At 51.3% G+C, this 18,941-nt stretch overlaps 1 protein-coding gene across 8 annotated transcripts in view; it reads left to right on the top strand.

The window, feature by feature from the left end:
- The window catches only part of PIGG (phosphatidylinositol glycan anchor biosynthesis class G), a 43,155-nt gene extending 27,287 nt beyond the window's left edge, over nucleotides 1-15,868 (top strand). For 3 of the 8 annotated variants that reach the window (XM_007181467.3, XM_057546959.1, XM_057546960.1), the window contains 4 exons: nucleotides 1,740-1,931; nucleotides 6,924-7,233; nucleotides 10,829-10,992; nucleotides 12,058-13,054. In XM_007181467.3, the coding sequence (XP_007181529.1) occupies nucleotides 1,740-1,931; nucleotides 6,924-7,233; nucleotides 10,829-10,992; nucleotides 12,058-12,316 (925 nt within the window). In that variant the 3' untranslated portion in view covers nucleotides 12,317-13,054. The other 5 variants (XR_009008380.1, XR_009008381.1, XM_007181469.2 and 2 more) reach the window with 5 other exon arrangements.
- The last annotated feature ends 3,073 nt before the right edge of the window (nucleotides 15,869-18,941 follow it).

The raw sequence follows: 18,941 nt of genomic DNA, 5'->3' as shown, positions 1-18,941 counted from the left end.
GAGAGTGACAAGGGTCACTGTCGGATCGCTGGGAAGAGCTTCTGTAAGAATTGTCAGCAGGAAGCAGGACTCAGGAAGGTCGTAGACACGTTCCTAAAGGAGGAAGTGCCAAAGGAAAGAACAGGAAGTGCTCGCTTCTGCTCGTGATTCGGGAACTTCAGTTAGATAACAGTGTGCGGTTTTATACCTGATGAGGGAGGCGTCAAAAACCCAGGCTTGGCGAGCACCGGAGGGTCCTGGGACCACACACTGGCACAGTCCTTTTGGAAGATACCTGGAATTATACATCAGAGGCCGTAAGATTGTTTATTCCTCTGGCCAAATAATCCTCATGATAAATTTCTCCCAAGTGTTAACGATACTAGCAAACATTCGGCAACCGTAGTAATCACAGGTAGCGTTTTTCAGGTGCCTGCTGTGTGCTCACTCATTTCATTTTCACAACAACCCTGAAGAGAGGGCGCTGGCCTGTCCACGCTTGGGGTGTGAAGGCAGAGGGGAGCTGAGACAGCACCAGGCGGAGCCAGAGCACGTGAGGATGAGAGCATGCTGGGGCAGCACAACGACCTCACTTCTTATTTTCCTGAGAAGTTGCAGCACTGCAGGAGGATTTGCTGATTTCCACCCACAGATGCACTAACATGCGTGCAGGGATGCCCCCAGCACCCCTGGCCCACTCTCCAGGGTGCAGCTGTGCCCGCTCCTGGGTCTAGACCCTCCTCCAGCACACTGGACCCCCACCCCTTTCCATCAAGGGTGCTCCCCTCCTGCAGCACGATTCTCCCTGTCAGTTTGTAAAGAGGCTGCAGTTTCGGTGATTCCTCCTCCAGGGCAGAGCCTTCGAGAGACGCCCAAAGTCGCCATCTCTATGCTCCACCCAAAGTCGCCATCTCTATGCTCCATTTTCCATTTGTGACAATTAACAATCCAGGATCTGCATGGAACATGCAGCTTACAGAGCAACAACAGAGGCCGCAGTGTGGCCCCCATCACCATCTGCCATCCCCGGGACCCATGCCCTGACACTGGCCTCCTTTCCTCTGCATCTTTCCAAGTTAGTTTTTCCGTATGGCGTATATATACCTTGGCTTAACAGCTATTGAATATTTGGGCTTTATGAGCATGAGCTGCAGTGAATAGAACAGGAAAGAGCCCTGCCTCCCCAGGGCACAGCTCAGCGAGGTAGCAGGGAGTGGTGGGCCAGGGCCAGGCAGGGAGAGGGCCTGTGACCGCTCTGTGCCCCGCCTCTTCACTAAGCCTCCCCACCTGGGAGGGGCAGACACTCCTGAGGGAGGCTGTCTGCGCTGGCGAGTGACCGGAAGGGGATGGCGCCAGGATGTGCGCGTCCCCCGTGCGCGGGCGCACGCTGTAGGGCGCACGCTGGTAGATACGGAGTTTGCACACAACCGCCTCACCTGTGGTTGGGGAAAATGAGGCCGCCCCAGGAAGGGGGCACCGGGGAACCAGGGGATAGTGTTAAACATATCACTGCCCTGGCCAGTGCAGAGCCGATGGTAGGTACCAATTGGGAATGAGCAATGAGAGATTGGGTTAACGGCCCTTTATTTGTTCCACTTTAAGAACCTCTGTTTGAATTTAAAAAACCAAAAATTTTCTTTTTTGCTCTTCAGGAAAATGAGCTCTTTTTAGTACAGTTCTTAGAAAGCCACTTGGTGTAGATCCATAATATCACTAGTTATCCTTGGTAGTAACTTTTGGCATTTTACATTTCATTTCAGCTCTGATCATAAGGCTGAACTCTCTGTTCTGGCCACAGTTTCCCTCATCATGATTTTTGTGTTGGTTCAGAAGAGGTGCTCCCTGGCATCAAAAGTGGCCATGGCGTTTGGCCTACTGGGCATCTATTGCTACAGGGTGGCCATTGGAAATCTGCTGTTCCCATGGCAACAAAACAACAAAGACATTTCAAAGTAAGTGTACTGGCAGACACGAGCATTTGTTTTTAGATCTGTTCTAATGTTTTATGTACTAAAAAATGCCATGCAATCTTGAGAACGTTGGAGTTTGGTCTTTGTGAATTGTGATTTTGTCAACAGTTACTGACAACGCCTCAGTGAACCAATTCTGTTAGCCTCTTTTTTTGACAGGAGAGAGACAAATAACCTGGAAGTAAGGTCACTAAGATTTTTTTTTTTTTAGTAAGGGATTCTTTAAAAATAAAGAATTTAAAGGATTCAGTTTTGCTCCATCAAGAAGTAACTAGTAATGAGGATAATAACGAGTGGATGCTTCCTAGCAGTTGGGGGGCGAAGCATGCCAGAAAACCAAACTTTCCCATAACTTACGTGAGCTCCTGGAGCGGGGGCTCATGGTGATTGAATCGTCACTACCACTTTTTGTGTGTCAAAGTGGCAGCTTTTTTGTTTTTAATGGTGATGTGGGTTGGGGTGGGCAGAGCCTATTCTGGAGGGCTGTTTGTAAAACGTGTTAAGAACCTTGACTTTGTCCAACCCTCTGACTTGGGTGTCCTCTTATAGAATTTATCTCAAAAATACAACCAGAGGTGAGGCAAGAGACTGGGATACGGGCATGCTCTCTGAAGCATTACTTTACAGTTGCACAGAGTGAAAAACAAGGTAGTTGGCCAACAGTAGTGGATAAGCCTCGGAGTTATGGTTTCAGGTCTTACATTTAAGTCTTTAATCCATTTTGAATTTATTTTTGTGCATGATGTAAGAGAGTTGTCCAGTTTGATTCTTTTAAACGTAGCTATGTAGTTTTCCCAACACCACTTATTGAAGAGGCTGTCTTTCCCCCACTGTATGTTGTTGCCTCCTTTGTTGTAGATTAATTGCCCATATAAGTGTAGGTTCATCTGGGCTCTCTATTCTGTTCCATTGATCTATGTGTGTGTGTTTGTGCATTACCATACTGTTTTGATTACTGTAGCTGTGTAGTATAGTTTACAGTTAGGGCATGTGATACCTCCATCTTTGTTCTTCTTTCTCAAGATTGTTTTGGCTATTTGGGGTCTTTTGTGTTTCCCTACAAATTTTAGAATTCTTTGTTCTAGTTCTGTGAAAAACACCATTGGTATTTTCATAGGGATTACATTGAATCTGTAGATTGCTTTGAGTAGTATGGTCATTTTAACAATATTAATTATTCCAATCCAAGAATATGGTATATCTTTCCGTCAGTTTGTGTTGTCTTCAGTTTCTTTCATCAGTGTCTTATGGTTTCCCAAATGCAGGTCTTTTACCTCCTTAGTTAGATTTATTTCTAGGTATTTTATTCTTTTGATGCAGTTGTCAGTGGGATTGTTTTCTTAATTTCTCTTTATGATACTTTGTTGTTATATAGAAATGCAACGGATTTCTGTTTATTAATTTTGTACCCTGCAACTTTACTGAATTCATTGATGAGCTCTAGTAGTTTTTTGGTATTGTCTTTAGGATTTTCTATGTATAGTATCATGGCATCTGCAAACAGTGACAGTTTTATTTCTTCCTTTCCAATTTGGATGTCTTTTATTTCTTTCTCTTATCTGATTGCTGTGGCTAGGACTTCCAATACTATATTGAATAAAAGTGGCGAGAGTGGGCATCCTTGTCTTGTTCTTGATCTAGATCTTTTCACCACTGAGTATGATGTTAGCTGTGGGCTTATCATATGTGGCCTTTATTATGTTGAGGTATGTTGCCTCTATACCCACTTTCTAGAGAGTTTTTTTTTTTTATCATAAATGGATGTTGAATTTTGTGAACTGCTTTTTCTACATCTATTGAGATGATCATATGGTTTTTATTCTTCAATTTGTTAATGTTGTGTATCACTTTGATTGATTTGTGAATATTGAACCATCTTTGCATCCTTGGGATAAATCCTACTTCATCATGGTGTATGATCCATTTAATGTTTTGTTGAATTCGGTTTGCTAATATTTTGTTGAGGATTTGTTACCTGTGTTCATCAGTGATATTGGCCTATAATTTTTTTGTGTGCAGTATCTCTGTCTGGTTTTGGTATCAGGGTGATGCTGGCCTCATAGTATGAGTTTGGAAGCATTCCTTCCTCTGTAGTTTTTTGGAATAGTTTGAGAAGGATAGGTATTAAGTCTTCTCTAGATGTTTGGTATTGCTTTCCTAATCAGAGAAAGAAAAGCAAGTGTGTTATCCTCTCTAAAAGGGTGTCAGGGTGAATTCTGAGGGCTATGGCCTGGTTGTTTGGGTGGCTGAGGGGCACAAGGGCCACACCTGGAAACAAGACCTGTCAACTGGTGTGGGACATCAAGGTGATGCCAAGGGCCTGGCTGAGGTGACGGCAGAGTGGCAGGCCTTCACCTGAGGCAGGGAGGTCAGGTGGGGAGGGCATGGTGGGGAGACATCTTGAAGACTGTTCACTTCAAAGTCTGAGACTCTGGGCAGATGTCAAGGCTGGATGTCACATGTGAGGGCGTCCAATCCAGGGGTGTTTGTTTAAATCTCAAAGTGCAATACATGAATAAATTCCTCTTTCCTCTCGGATGCACCTGATTTCAGCATCACTCACTTCAAGACTTCGATGACTTCCTTACCTTTCATGGATACAACAGCATGTACCTTGTTGGTGCCCAAACTGTAGGCCAGTGCACCCTTTCATTAACCGGCACTGCTTGGTTCACATCCGTCCCGTGGAATGCTTCCATCCTCCACCCCCATCTGTCCTGATTCTAGACCCCTCTTGGTTCTAGATCTGCCCCAATTCTAAAGCTGCCCTAATTCTAGGTCTCCCTGAAAGCTGCTTCTCTCCTTTCAGTCCCCGCAGGTGCTGCTGTCCATCGGTATTCTAGAATCCTCTACGTTTAACTCTTGACTTTGTTCTCCACTCTGAAGCCCAGACTTGGCTGGAGCAGAAAGCCAATTTTCAGTGGTTCTGGATGTGCAGGCACAGCTGACTGGTCAGGGCGAGAGGTGGATCCATTAAAGGCATCCGGTGGTGCTCTCCCTCCTCCTCACAGGCAGTCTGCCCTGGCGTCCTCCTTGATGCAGAACCCAGCCCCTTTCTTCTTTGGAACTTCTCCGATTACTTGGGCCTTTGCTCATTTCTCCCTCTTTGACCCTGTGGGTCCGTCATCAGCACTCAGCTTAGCACTCACCTTGGCTGTGGTTGCATCTGACCCCAGCTCCTCCACCGGCATGTGGCCCCGTGGCGGGCCTCATATCAGTCTCTGGTGTCTCCCTGTTGCCAGTAGATAGTGCTCCACTGTTTAACTTAAACTGATCATCCTAAAAAAAGAGCATTTTTAAAAAACGCAGAAACTGGGCTTCCCTGGTGGTGCAGTGGTTGAGAAACCACCTGCCAATGCAGGGGACACGGGTTCGATCCCTGGTCCGGGAAGATCCCACATGCCGCCGAGCAACTAAGCCCGTGCGCCACAACTACTGAGCCTGCGCTCTAGAGCCCACAAGCCACAACTACTGAGCCTGCGTGCCACAACTACTAAAGCCTGCACGCCTAGAGCTGTGCTCTGCAACAAGAGAAGCCACCGCAATGAGAAGCCCGCACACTGCAACGAAGAGTAGCCCCCGATCACTGCAACTAGAGGAAGCCCCGCATGCAGCAACGAAGACCCAACACAGCCAAAAATAAATAATAAGTAAGATAAATAAATTTATTTTTAAAAAATGCATAAACCTTTTCCTAAGAAAATCTGATATAGTAAAATTCAGTTTTCAACACAGATACATTCTTTTTTTTTTAATTTATTTACTTTATTTATTTATTTTTGGCTGCATTGGGTCTTCATTGCTGTGTGCAGCTTTCTCTAGTTGAGGCGAGCAGGCAACCGCTCTTTGTTGCAGTGCGCGGGCTTCTCATCGCGGTGGCTTCCCTTGTTGTGGAGCACGGGCTCTAGGCGCGGGCTTCAGTAGTTGTGGCTCGCGGGCTCTAGAGCGCAGGCTCAGTAGTTGCAGCGCACGGGCTTAGTGACTCCGTGGCATGTGGGATCTTCCCGGACCAGGGCTTGAACCTGTGTCCCCTGCATTAGCAGGCAGATTCTTAACCACTGCGCCACCAGGGAAGTCCCCAGATACATTCTTAAGGTGAACATTTCATTTAAAATTTTATTTACTTAGCGTCACTTTAAATAATCAGCTTTTCTAGTATTTATTAAATGTTTGATTTATGAAATGGATCTAAAATACGTTTTAGGAATATATAGTGCCGTAAACTGTATCCTTTACAGGTGATGACTGTACTAAAATACTTAACCCACAGCAGTATTTAATACTTTCTGTGCGCCCCACGCTTTACGTGCGCTCTCTTGTTTAATTGTCAGGACAGCCTTGTGAGGTGGAGGTACCATTTCTCTTCGTTTTACGAATAAGAAGCTGAGCGTCAGAAGTCGTAATTAACTTGCCCCATCAGCCGAGCTCGTCTGTGGCAGTGCCCAGACTAACCTGGCGCCGCCCCCCTCCAGACCCGCAGTCTGGACTGCGCCACTGTACGCGTGTGTCTGTGCACACATGCAAGCACGTGCTTAAATCTGCTTGGTTGTGAACATGCTCGGTTGTGTCTTAGCATTTATGAACTTACGGAATTTCCTGACGGAGCTGGACCTTATCCTACTGCAGTGGTTTTTCAACCTAACTATGCAAAGTAGGTGGACAGTTCTTTTGGCGACAAGTAATGGCTCTGGTCCTACACCCAGGTGATCCTTGGGCCACATGAGCAAGATTTCCTGTAAGCCAGCTCCATCAGAGAAGTGAGCGCAGAGAGGACAGGCCTGCCGGCCTCTGGGCAGGGGGTCCTGGGGGCCTGATGTGCAGAGGCAGACGCCCTCGGTTCCACAGAGCTCCCCCGGCGGGTGGGTCCTAAAGCTTGTATTGTCAGCTCAGTAGACACGTGGTTTTCATGGGAAAACGTGTGTTCGAATTTTTCTAGCTGGTGCTAATGAATCTGACTTGTTTTGCTTTCTTTAGGGGCATTACCGAAGCTCGTTTTGTTTATGTCTTTGTCCTTGGCATTCTGTTCACGGGCACCAAAGACTTGCTTAAATCTCAAATCGCTGCTGATGACTTCACAGTCAAGACCGTGGGCCTCTGGGAAATATACAGTGGATCAGTTCTCCTGGCGGCGCTGCTCCTCAGGCCTCACAATCTTCCCGTCTTAGCGCTGAGCCTCGTCATCCAGACCGTCATGACTCACTTCGTCTGGAGGCCCCTGAGGCACGACGCAGCTGAGGTCACCGTGATGCATTACTGGTTCGGTCAAGCATTCTTCTATTTTCAGGTAGGTTTTCATCATTATCGTGGGTAGAAGACTGTTAACTTTTTATGTCGTTTATCGTTTAGTTTTTCTTTGAGAAAATTTTACCATAAGCTAGGAAGGTATGATGTATGTTTAGTGAAAGAACTGTCAGTATGGCGTGGTGAATTATGCTTAAATGGCCATACAACATACAGTACATGTACTTATTGAAGACAGACCCCCTTGGTGGCCGCGTGTGGTAGCTGCGCTGGATCTGCTTTCAGCCGGCGGTTAGGGAAGCGCGTCGCGTTCCCGTGGCTTTATCGGATGTGGGTGGTGACTGCTGTCACCTGCTTCCCTGGCGGTCAGCACTGGGCGTTACTGGGCTCCCCACTTGCTTATTAATCTCTTGGGCCCCGTGGTTGTCACGTCTTCTCTCCCGTGTTGAAGGGCCCGTAAAGGCAAGTCCAGCCGCCTCCAGGGTAGACCTCAGCGTGCAGCTGTGTACTTGGGAAGCACCTGGACAGGTGAACAGAGCATCCAGCTCCTGGCCTTGGAGGGACCGAGTTCCACCCCAGCCTTCCCGCATCGCTGCCCTGGGTCAGGTGGCCCCGCCCTTGACCTGGACCGCATGCGTCACCCCTGAGGGTGGAGCGCAATCGCCGGAGTCCCCATCTCGCTCCGCACTCCCCGGCCAAGGAACTTTGCAAACCTACTGAACGTCTAAGTGTGTTTTCCCATCTGTACAGTGAGGATCTGTATTTCCTCCCTTCTCCTCTGTCTAGACCCTGGAGCTTGCCTGGTTCCCTGTGTCCCGACAGCTTGGCCTGGGGCCTCTTCCTCGTCTCCTCCTCCTCCTCTCCTGGTTTCCTGCTGCTTCCAGCCTCACCACAGTTGCATGGCTTTTCCTTTTGTTCCCTGAAGCCCAGAAGTGGGTAGGGGTAAAGTACTAGAAATCTGTAAGTCCTGGAGGGATGTGGCCTGACCCTCACCCTGTCTGTGCCTCCCCAATCCTCCACCCCCACCTTCCTTCCATCTCCCTTTCACTCCAGCTGTAGCCTCGCCCCAAGGACCCCCACTTTCAGTGCCTACCGTTGTCACCAGGACCCCACAGTGACGTCACAGCTGGGGTCCGTGCGGACCCAGGGAGTGGACCGCACCTCCCTGGAGTCTGAGCCACCCGTTGCAGGAAGGCACCCTCTCTGACAACCGAACGCCGGACCACAGATTCTGTTCCTTGTGTGCCTCATGGTGTTTTACCACCAAGGGCACAGCTCTTCGTACCTGTCAGAAGAAATTCAGAAGGTCACAGGCGTCATGGATGTGGGGAAATGCAGAGCTTGTGTTTCCAGAATTGCAGAGTACCAGCCGGAAGTGGGAAGACGGCGAAGGGACCAGTGTGAACGTGGGCCCCAAGGGAGGAGGGAGGAGAGCGGCCCGAGTGCCTGTTCCGAGCGCGCCTGCGTCAGAGCTGTCCGCCGGCCGGTTGGCGTAGCTCATGTGTGGCCTCGGAAGGACTGTAGGTTTCACTGCACATTTCAAGAAATGTCCAGATGGCCCGTGTCAGCCTGTTTCCTCTCTTCATCTGGACGTCGCTTGCAGGCCTGTTCCTGGTGGTTGCCTCCTGTCTGGAGGTCAGTTAACGATGGTCACTCTGTCTCTGAGCACAGGTGGCTTGGTGGGGAATGGGAACGCTGTCACATCGGAAGATCGCCTCGTCCCTCTCCCTTCTCCAGGCTCCCCAGGGCCCAGCTCAACAGTGGGCTTGTCTGATGAACGCAGGACACCCCTGCCCGGGGGCGCACGGCCCCACAGCTCTGCGTGGGAGCCCTCCCGGCAGCGCCCACACAGTCTACCAGCTGCAGGTGCGTCCTGGTGGCACAGGAGGCCCTGCTGGCCTGATCAGGCTGGTGCCCACAGTCTCCCCCTGAACCCAGACGGAGAGGGCGGCTGCTGGTCAGGCAGCCTGGCTCAGCGCTGAGGCCGCAGCGTCAGGAGGACTGACCACAGGTAGCGCCCGAGCGAGGAGGCAGCCTCTGACGGTCGGTCTGCTCCTCGGGGGCGTGCGGCCTCGTCCCGCGGGGGGAGCACGAAGCTCCCGTGACGGCCTGTGGTGCTGACACATCTCGGGCGCTGCCCGTGGGCGGCCAGAGCGCACGAGTCCGACGGCCACGGGCGTCCCTGCAGCGGGCGCCGTCAGACGGGCTAGCGGTCCCTCGGGAGCAAGACCAGCACAGGTCGGCCGTGCACGGCGGGCCGCGCAGCAAGTCAGACGAACAGCAGTTGTGCGGGCCTGGGAGCAGAGCGCCCCGGGGCCTTCCTCCCCTCCCCTCCCACAGCCCTTCCCCCGGGCGTCTCCCTCTTCTCCCTGTCGGGTTTCCTGGCAGGAGAATCACAGGCTCTCTGCTCCTTCCGGGCTTCAGCTCACCAGCTCCTCGTGGTATGGGGTCAGGAGCGTGGTGCTCAGCTGGCATCCACAGCTCTCCACGGGCCCCTGGGTCTCTCCCTGCCTCGGTTCCCCACCTGCACGGTGTCAGGACTGTTGAGGATCTAGTGAGTTAACGCAAGGAAAGCCCCAGAGCATGCAGGCCGCGTCTTAGGTCGACCCTCTCTGACAGCTGAATCGGCTTCAGCGGGACCTCCAGCGACCTGCCTGGTGTCGGACCCGCTTTTCCATCTTCGGCCCGCCTCCCCTCAGCGTGGCGTTTGGGACCCTTGTTCTTCCCCCCCTCCTCCTCTCAGCAGCTCTAGGGTCTCCTCCTTCTCCAGGGAGGGAGTCGTGCAGTTGGGGGAAAGCCCAGGCGGACATGGGCAGGGGCGGGGTCGGGGGGAAGCTGCACGAAGGAGCGTACTGTCGAGAGAAGGGCACAGCTCTGAGATGCTTGGGGTCTGCACCACGACCCAGTGACTGCCGGGAGTGGCACACAGCCGAGGGAGAAGGCGTGGGCTTCACCCAGCCGGACTTGTGTCCCAGGCCATCGGGTCAAGAGCTCCTGGGAGGGGCCTTCACTGGGCTGGGACAGACATTTGTGCTGTCAGACCCGTAAACATCATGAGTGTCTCAGAAAAGGCCCCCGGCGTCAATAAAGACTGAGAGTGGAGAGGGACTGAACCTTGTGAGACCCTTGCCTTGGATTCAAAACCCTACCCTCCCTGCGAGGGACAAGCTGTCCCATTACTGGCCAGGATCTTGCATCTGACACGTGAGCCAGACACCGGGCAGCCAGCCCGCCCTCCCTCCGCCACCTAACAGCAGCGTCCCCCCTCAAGCGAGCCGCGTGGCAACACCGCCCTCAGCGCCCCCGTGCCACGTGCAGCCCTCAGACTGGGTCCCTGAGGAGGGAGGTCGGTGTGTCTGTCTGAAGTAAATAGATCTGGGGAAGTTTGGAATTTTCCATAGTTCATCACCAGACTTACATTTGTATAGTTTCTCGAAGGTAAAAGACATTCCACTTGCTCCTCCTGCCTGGGCGTGAGGCGGGCAGATGGAGGGACAGCATCTAGGGTCAGCCCCGGAACCAGGAGTGAACGGGCAGCTGGGGCTCCTGTGTGTCCAGGTCACCGTGACTGGCTCTCACAGTTGCTCGTGGCCATGGTATGAGACCAGCCGGCTCAGCATGTTTCTCCCCGTGTCCAGGGAAACTCCAACAGCATCGCCACTGTGGACATCTCAGCAGGCTTCGTGGGCCTGGACGCCTACGTGGAGATCCCGGCCGTGCTCCTGACGGCGTTTGCGACGTACACGGGGCCTGTGCTGTGGGCCGGCCACCTGGTGAACTTCCTGGCCTCGGAGGCCAGCAGGTGAGCTCCTTCGCCTGTGATCTGACGGCAGCTTAACTCCTGTTCCGGAGACAGGGCGCCTGAACCCCAGGGGCTCAAAGGTCTCTCTCATCGGTTTTCTTTACCTTGAACACTCCACGGTGCGTGGCAGGGCTGGTCTGTGTGGGGACGGCTCAGACGCCCCTGCTGGCTTTTTCCAGCTCATAGCAATGTGTGTCTCCAGAGGGACAAGAAGGAAAGTCTCTTTGCATTTTCTCTACTTGCTGGTGACCTGGTTGGAGCACGGGGCGGGGGGGGAATGGGGGGCTTCCCTTTGGAACAAGAGAACAGGAGGTGCTGGTTCTCACCTCCAGGGTCCCTGCTGGAGAGAAGAGCGTGGACAGGCCTGAGGGGCTGTCCGTGGGGGTGCGACTCTGTGTTGCCCTGTCCCGCCCCCGTGGAGTCCAACGGTCACCAGCCCCAAAGGCTCCTTTCCCAGCAGACCGGCGGGGCAGCCCACTGTTCTGTCCTGCCCGGCACGTCCATCCGTCCACCCTCCCCTGCCTGTTTACTCCACAGTGTTCCCACCCCCTGACATGCAGCGCTTCCTTCCTGGTTTATACACCGCTCCCCGCAGAAAGGGGGCTTCATGAGGAAGGGGCCTCCAGCTTCTATCCACACAGTAACCTCGGTGCCCGGGCCCACCTGGCAGAGTGGAGCCCGAGTGGTGCGTGGCCGCCTGATTCCGTGCTTGCCACACGGGCCCTGGCTCCCCGGCCTGTAAAACGGGCGATGGTGTCGCCGCCACGGGTTGTAGGCCCATGTGAGGTTTCGCGGGGTGTGAGGCTCCCTTAGCGCCTCGGAACTCCTGACACGCTCCCCTCCGCACCCCGGGGGGTCAAGCGGGTCAGGGAGGCCCCAGGAGGACACTTCGCAGCTGAGGGGAGGGCGAGCTTCCTGTCGCCACCCCCCCCTCGGGGCCCCCACTTCTCCGCCCGAGTTAACAGCACAGGCCTCACTGTGGTGACGTCTGACCCCACACTGAAGCTGCCCCCGCTTCCTCGGCCTCCTTCACGGGTTCTTCTCAGTCCCACGTGTCACCCCCAGACCAGCTCCTGAGACACAGGCCTCCGGGACCCTCTACCTCCGCACCAAGCTCACGTCCACGTCGATGGACGGGGTGAAGGCGAGCATCGGATTTTGGAGCAAGAAAGCAAGGGGCGGCTCCCACTGCGGAGGGTGGGCTTCTGCCCTGAGGCCGCTGGCTCCCGGTGGGCTCCACCTGCTCTCTGCTCTCCAGACTGCCACGGCTGATCCTTGGCTTCCCCAGCGAGAGGCTCTCTCTCCCCAGCTGCAGGCTTGCTGAGGACAAGGGAGGGGCCTGCATGTGGCCTCTGGGATGTCTGGACAGACTCCCCTCTGATCAGCCACTGCCGATCTGGTCTCCCGCGAGCCGAGCACCTGCTGGCGGGAGCGGAGGGACGTGGGGCCGCTGTGTGGCCCAGGACACCCTCCCAGGCTTTCATGCTGGACGTGAACCCACGTCAGCTGCAAGATCGCTGCTGAGCTGTGGGTTCTTTCATTAGCGGATTCCTAGATGTCCCTGGGGCGGGTTTGGTGGGGTCGAGAGGCCCAAACTGACCGACGGGTGTCTTCGCATGTCAGGGACCAAGGGGCCAGGAGCCGGTGAGGTGCGCTCGCCGCTGCCCCAGAGGGCTGCCTGCTCTGGAACACGGCTCTCTGCGTGTGCCGCGTCTGCAGACCCCGGGCCTGCTGGGCAGGTGGACCCAGGCGGGTGAGGGCCAGACGGTGAGAGCCTGGGCTTCTGTGAAGAGCAGCTTCCTGGTGCTAAAATCACAACTTGATTTTCCTGCCACTTCTCATCTATTACACTTGTACTGGGGAGAAAAAAAGACAAATGAAAGCTTTTTTTTTAAAGTGAGTTGAAAGCGTTTTAATCAGTTGGAGAGTGTTGTATGATGTTTTCCCTAATTAAGGAATGTTTCTCCTTTATTTTAGTAAAGGTTTTTCTTCTTCATTTTCACTCAAGTTTCACTCAATGTTTCTACTTTATTTTAGTAAAGGTTTTTCTTCTTCATTTTCACTCAAGTTTCACTCATTGTTTCTACTTTTTCTAGTAAAATAAGAAAACTATAACCAGATTAAAGTGGTAAAAAAAGAAAATATATTTCTAATGGCTTAAAATTTAGGCCCTGGGTGGCCCGTGCCCCTCTGCTTTGGGGGCTGGCCTCCGGTCTGGAGCTCGGCAGCAGGGACAGCCGAGCGGTCCAAGCTGCAGGGCCTTCGTTCATCCCCTAGGTCGCAAATTGTCATTTGTTGAGGTTACGGGAACTGTCACCCCACTGGCTGTCTCTGTGGAAGGAACCCCAGTCAGAGTCTTCTGAGTGTGTGAAATCGAAACACAAGGAAGTGAGTGTCCTGAGCTCCCCTCCCTCACTGGTCAAGAGGGGAGTGGGGTCAGCAGGCTCCCAGCTGAGCACAGATGCCCTGATGCCCCAGGAGGGGGCAGCAGAGCCCCCGCTGAGGCCCATCATCCATCAGGCCTTTCCCTAGGGGGCCCTTTGCTGGGTGTTGGGGGAAAGGCCCTGGGGAGGGAGGAGGTGATGCTTCGGGGCCCAGCTCTCCAGGGATCCCCTGCCGGATGGACTGGATCCCAAGTGGGACCCAAGGTGTGGGCGTGAGGACTCGCTCCAGGAGCGCGGAGTCCGGTGGGGCAGCGGCGAAATGAGCCAGTCACAACGCTGGGGTGAGGGGTCAGGACAGCATCCCAGAAGAGGGCCTGCAGGTAGGAGTCGAGGCTGCGTGATGCATCAAGGAGAAGTAAGCAGAGCGTGTTGCCTACTGAGGGTGACGGGCAGCTGGAGAGCCCAGCGGGAAGGATGGGCACTGAAGCCCCAGTGGGGGGCCAGTTAGGGCCAGGCAAGGACGCCTGCCTGTGTGACGGAACCCCTGCTCCAGGAGGGGTGAGCGGCAGCGATGCGCATCGTGGCTGACCGCGGACAGGCCACCTGGAGACTCGGGGCGGGGTGTGAGGAGAGGCGCCAGGACCGGAGTCGGGAAAGCCTGGCCCCCGAGGATCTGTGGGGTTGGCAAGGAGTGAAAGGTGCCTGGGTGGTGGAATTCGTCATCCTGAAATGGTCACAACCCCGGACAGTGCCTTGAAGAACAGGCTAGATTTATGTAATGGTGTGGGGATGGCTTGGAAACAAAGGCAGTGCATGCATGTGCCTTGAGGGGGACTGTTCTTATTTCAGGAGTGAGCCAATGTCCCCAGACCAGACCAGACAGACCAGACACCCCACTGGACACCACACGTATCTCATCCTTGCGTGATTTTCTTTTCATTGTTTATATGTTATAACATGTATAATTTTAAAATAAATAACTGTAGAATTTGGGGGTGCATTTTTCAAAACTGTTTTGCAGATTGTGGTGGCCCTGTGTGACTGGAGGTGCCCGTCTGCAGCTGTCCTCTCCTCGGGCGCCACAGTGCCCGCCAGACTAAGTCCCAGGAACAGGAATTACTGTAGTCAAAGTGCAAATATCGATTATTTGTGTGTGTTCATGCCTCACATGATCCAGAAGTGGCATGTACTAATGCATGTTTCCCTTTTTATTAACAGCAGTTCGGCACTGAGTCATGCTTGCTTCTGCTACGCACTGATTTGTTCTATTCCAGTTTCTGCGTATATCGTTTTGGTGACATCCCTGCGTTATCATTTATTTATATGGAGTGTGTTTTCTCCAAAACTTCTCTATGAGGGAATGCATCTACTCATCACAGCTGCTGTCTGTGTATTCTTCACAGCCATGGACCAAAGCAGCACGAAGTCTTAGACTAAGCTATTAAGACACTGGAAAAAGAATATATTTTTAAACTTTACTGTTTACTTCATGGATTTGCATAATGAAAGAAATCTGTTTAAATGCAAGATCATTCTTAAAAAAACAAGGTGTGAATTCTATAAGGTTGATGAATAGTTTCAGTTTCTTTGACTACTGTACTTGAATTTAGGTTAAATAGTAAGTGGTTTAAAAAGGTCATTTAAAAATACTTAGTTTGGATATGAATTGTATTCCCCTGTTGACAATCACTCCAGAAACTTCTGAACTTTTAATTTCCTCTGGATAAGTTACCCAAATATATCAGTTTAAACTGAAGAATAAAAAGTTTCCAGGTTTGTCACAGTGCACGGGAGCCTCGGAGGGCCTGGGGCCTCTGTGGGACGAGGCTCATCTGCTGCCGGGGTCCCCTCACAGAACTCAGGAGCTACCGGGGTCCCCAGCAGCTTGGGTTTATGTGGGCTACGTCTGTCAGCGTTTATGGCATTTAAAATTAAAACTAAGACATTCAAAAATAAGTATTCATTTGAAAATAAGGTTATAAACCCATTGTGTGTTAATATAACATTTTAAGGAAAAATAACTATATTTTCCAAAACAAAAATATTTAGCGAGGAGAGTGGCATTGCTTTACATTTTTGTAAATCTAATATCTGACTTAATTGAAGGCGGTTGGATTCTGTGTCTGTCTGTTGTGGTCTGTGTGTGTGGTTGCAGCAGTCGCACAGATGTGTCATTGGAAAAGGGAAGAGAACTTTAATATCCTTTTCTGATCATCATGGATCTTCTTTCTTGATACTGCACTAAAACTGGACCTGTGACAGTTTCTTAAAGGTTAGTTGGAGAAAGAAGAAATGAGCGTGTGTAAAACAGGTGAAGACCTACTCAGGTCTCACCTGAGTGAACAGACTGGCACCCATGTCCGCTGCCAGGTTTGACAAGGACTGTGGCCATATTAGGTACTCTTGTTGGGGAAAGCTGGGTGAATTGTACGTGGGACTCTCGGTAATATTTTTATAACTTGTGAGATTTAAACTTTTCAAAATAAAAGTTATTTTAAAAAAGAACAGACCAGTTGCATTGTGGAATCTGAAACCGTATCAATGAACTTTCATGCTCTGCTTCGTTAAAATCCACTGATCTGTCCTGCTCCCTGAATGGATCTTTTACACGGGTGTGGTTCTGTAACATCTGTATTATCATTTGGGAAAAAGCGATGCTTTAAGCTGTATAGATCTTCCGGATGTTGGCCCAGTCGGTCCATCATTCACCAAAATTCACTTGTCACGTCACCAACAGTCTCATCAGACAAGTCTTTAAGTATTGGAAGCTCACAGTGGCAAATGTAAGTTTTCCAAAACTTTACTTACATGTGAAAACTCAAATGTTACGGTTGACAGCAAATACTGAGCGTTTTTTTTCCTTGAACTGGCAGTCTCACTTGGTTCGTTTTCAAGGAAATGGCTGCCACATACCCAAACCCTGGCAACCAGTTTGTCATTCTTTCAAGTACAAATAACGGCATTCAGTGATGGGGCTTTTCCTGGAGACAACCTCACGGTCCAGGCGCATCCGTTGTGTCAAGTACATTCCCAGCTCTTGAGGGATCGGTCCGCTTCTGCCAGCATGTCCTAAGGGACCTGGTGCCCCTCTGCTGAGCTACGGCGGTGAGGAGCACCATGACCACGGGCACAGCGGTTTGACCCACTGTTGCTCTTAATGTGCTTGGTGCCCATCACAGGCAGCCTGTAGAGTTTATTCGAAAGAATCAACCTCTGATCGTTCTTGCTGAGGTACTAGGAATTAGAGCCTGATTTCAGCTCCTGGACACATATTTGCTTCCTGGGTGCCAGCACATCCTGGGCTCTGGGAAACCTTAGTGAACAAAACGGGCAAAACCCTGCCCTCATGGAGCTGACATTCAAATGGAAAGCAGATATAACTCAGATCCATTTTTCCCTGCTGAGAAGAAGATGATAATAAAGAAGGGAAGTGTGTAAAGAATGGCCAAAATGCTGTTTTTAGAGAGGATGTTCAGAATCAGCTATTCTGAAGAAGCAACATTGAGCAGAGCCCTGAACAAAGTGTGCATGAGGTACACCTAGGTCAGCACAGCCCCGCGGCAGGAAGGAACTGAGGGAGATGCGCAAGCAGGGAGGGAATGTAGCGGGCTGGCCAGCTGCTGCTGCAAGAGTGCCACAAAGCCAGGACCAAGGGGAACTGACCAGAGTGCTGGAGGGGCACGTGCCCCAGGGGGAGCTGCTGAGGAAAGCAGGCCATGCCCTGTCTGCAAGGCCCTTTGCATATGACCTTCCCACCATCCTGGACGATTATTATCAGAACTAACCACAGATGAAAAACAGGTGTAGAGGCGGAAAATTCTGTTTGGGGCCACAAAGCTAGTGAATGTGTGGGCAGTCTGATCAGACACTATAAGGCTCTGCTGTGGTGAAGGACATGGGATGAAGAGTTAAGTGCAAGAGAGCTGGTCCAGGGTCAGTGGCCCTCTGGGCTTAGTGGCCAGCGGAGGGCAGAGCAGCCACACAGCGGGAACACAGAGGAGGAGGAGCAATCTGGGGATGCAGGCAGTGTGTGGGAAAGCTCAGGGTCACCCCAGACCTGATGTGAGAAGAGAAGGCTCCAGACCTTGCCTCCTGGCCCTGTGTTGGAAACGGCAGCACTCCCCCACCCCAGTTGCCCATCACACCCCCCTCAGTGGCATATGCCACCTATCAATGCACCCTGTCACCTGGCCTCAGTCACAGGCGTCTCTCGCCTGGGTTCTGAATAGAGCAGGCCACAGTCATCTTTGAAAGTAAAAACCAGGCAACAGTGCCCAGGTCAAAACCCTCCTAGGGCTCATCCCATTCATTTAGAATAAAACCCAAGCTCCTGGTTCTGGCCTGTGCCGCCCTGCCCTCGCCTCAGCAGATGCCCTGGTCTGCAGCCCGCACCAGCTCCTTCTGCACACAAGGCAGTGCCCAGTCGTGTGTGGTACTGCTTGTGGAGCTGTGCTTTCCTGCACTGTTTTCTTGACCTTGAACCTTCTTATTTCTCCTTTTGCTGCCCTCTTCCCCCTCCTCCTTACCTTCCTAGGGCCTGCCCCACCCCACCTTTTTAAGGAAAAATAATATTTTTTGTCATTTTTTAATTGTAAATACTTCAAACAATGAAGAAAAACACACCTATGATTGTGGATTTATGTGTTTCTTAGATCTGTTAGATTTTCTTCATATATTTTAAAACTGTTGTTAGACACATATATACTGTCTGTTATATTTTCCTTATATATCTGCTTTGTATCATCATAAAATATCCCTATTTATCTCCAGTAATACTCCTTGTCTTAAACTCTATTTTGTCTGATATTAATACTGCCACTCCAACTTTCTTATGATTACTGTTTGCATATATCTTTTTCCATCCTTTTAATTTCAGCCTACTGTGACTCTGTTTAAAGTGGCTCTTGTAAGCTCAAAATTTGCATCCTGCTTTTTTATCCAGTCTGACAATCTCTGCCTTGTAATTGAAATTTTTAGTCCATTTACATTTAATGTAATTATTGATAGAATTGGATTTAGAGCTGCCATTTTTCTCGTTTCATTTTTGGTCATTGTTGTCATTCTTCTGTGTCTCCTTTCTTGTCTTCTTCGGGTTAATTTAATGCTTTTTAGTGTTCCATTTTATCTTCACCATTGTCTTTTTTTTAATTTATTTTATTTATTTATTTATTTTTGGCTGCGTTGGGTCTTCGTTGCTGCGCGCGGGCTCCCTCCAGTTGCGGTGAGCGGGGGCCACTCCCCGCTGCGGTGTGCGGGCTTCCTCATTGCAGTGGCCTCTCTCATTGCGGAGCACGGGCTCCAGGCGCGCGGGCCTCAGCAGTTGTGGCATGCGGGCTCAGCAGTTGTGGCTCACGGGCTCCAGAGCACAGGCTCAGCAGCTGTGGCACACGAGCCCAGTTGCTCCGCGGCATGTGGGATCCTCCCGGACCAGGGATCAAACCCGTGTCCCCTGCATTGGCAGGCGGACTCTCAACCACTGCACCACCGGGGAAGCCCCACCATTGTCTTTATATTAAATTAACAGACTATCTTTTAGAATAGTTTTTGCTGTATGGAAAAATTCAG

The sequence above is a fragment of the Balaenoptera acutorostrata genome, chromosome 5 (assembly GCF_949987535.1).
Source record: "Balaenoptera acutorostrata chromosome 5, mBalAcu1.1, whole genome shotgun sequence".
Lineage (NCBI taxonomy): Eukaryota > Metazoa > Chordata > Mammalia > Artiodactyla > Balaenopteridae > Balaenoptera > Balaenoptera acutorostrata.
Note: the sequence above shows the minus strand (reverse complement) of the source record. Positions and strands in the feature narration are given on the sequence as shown.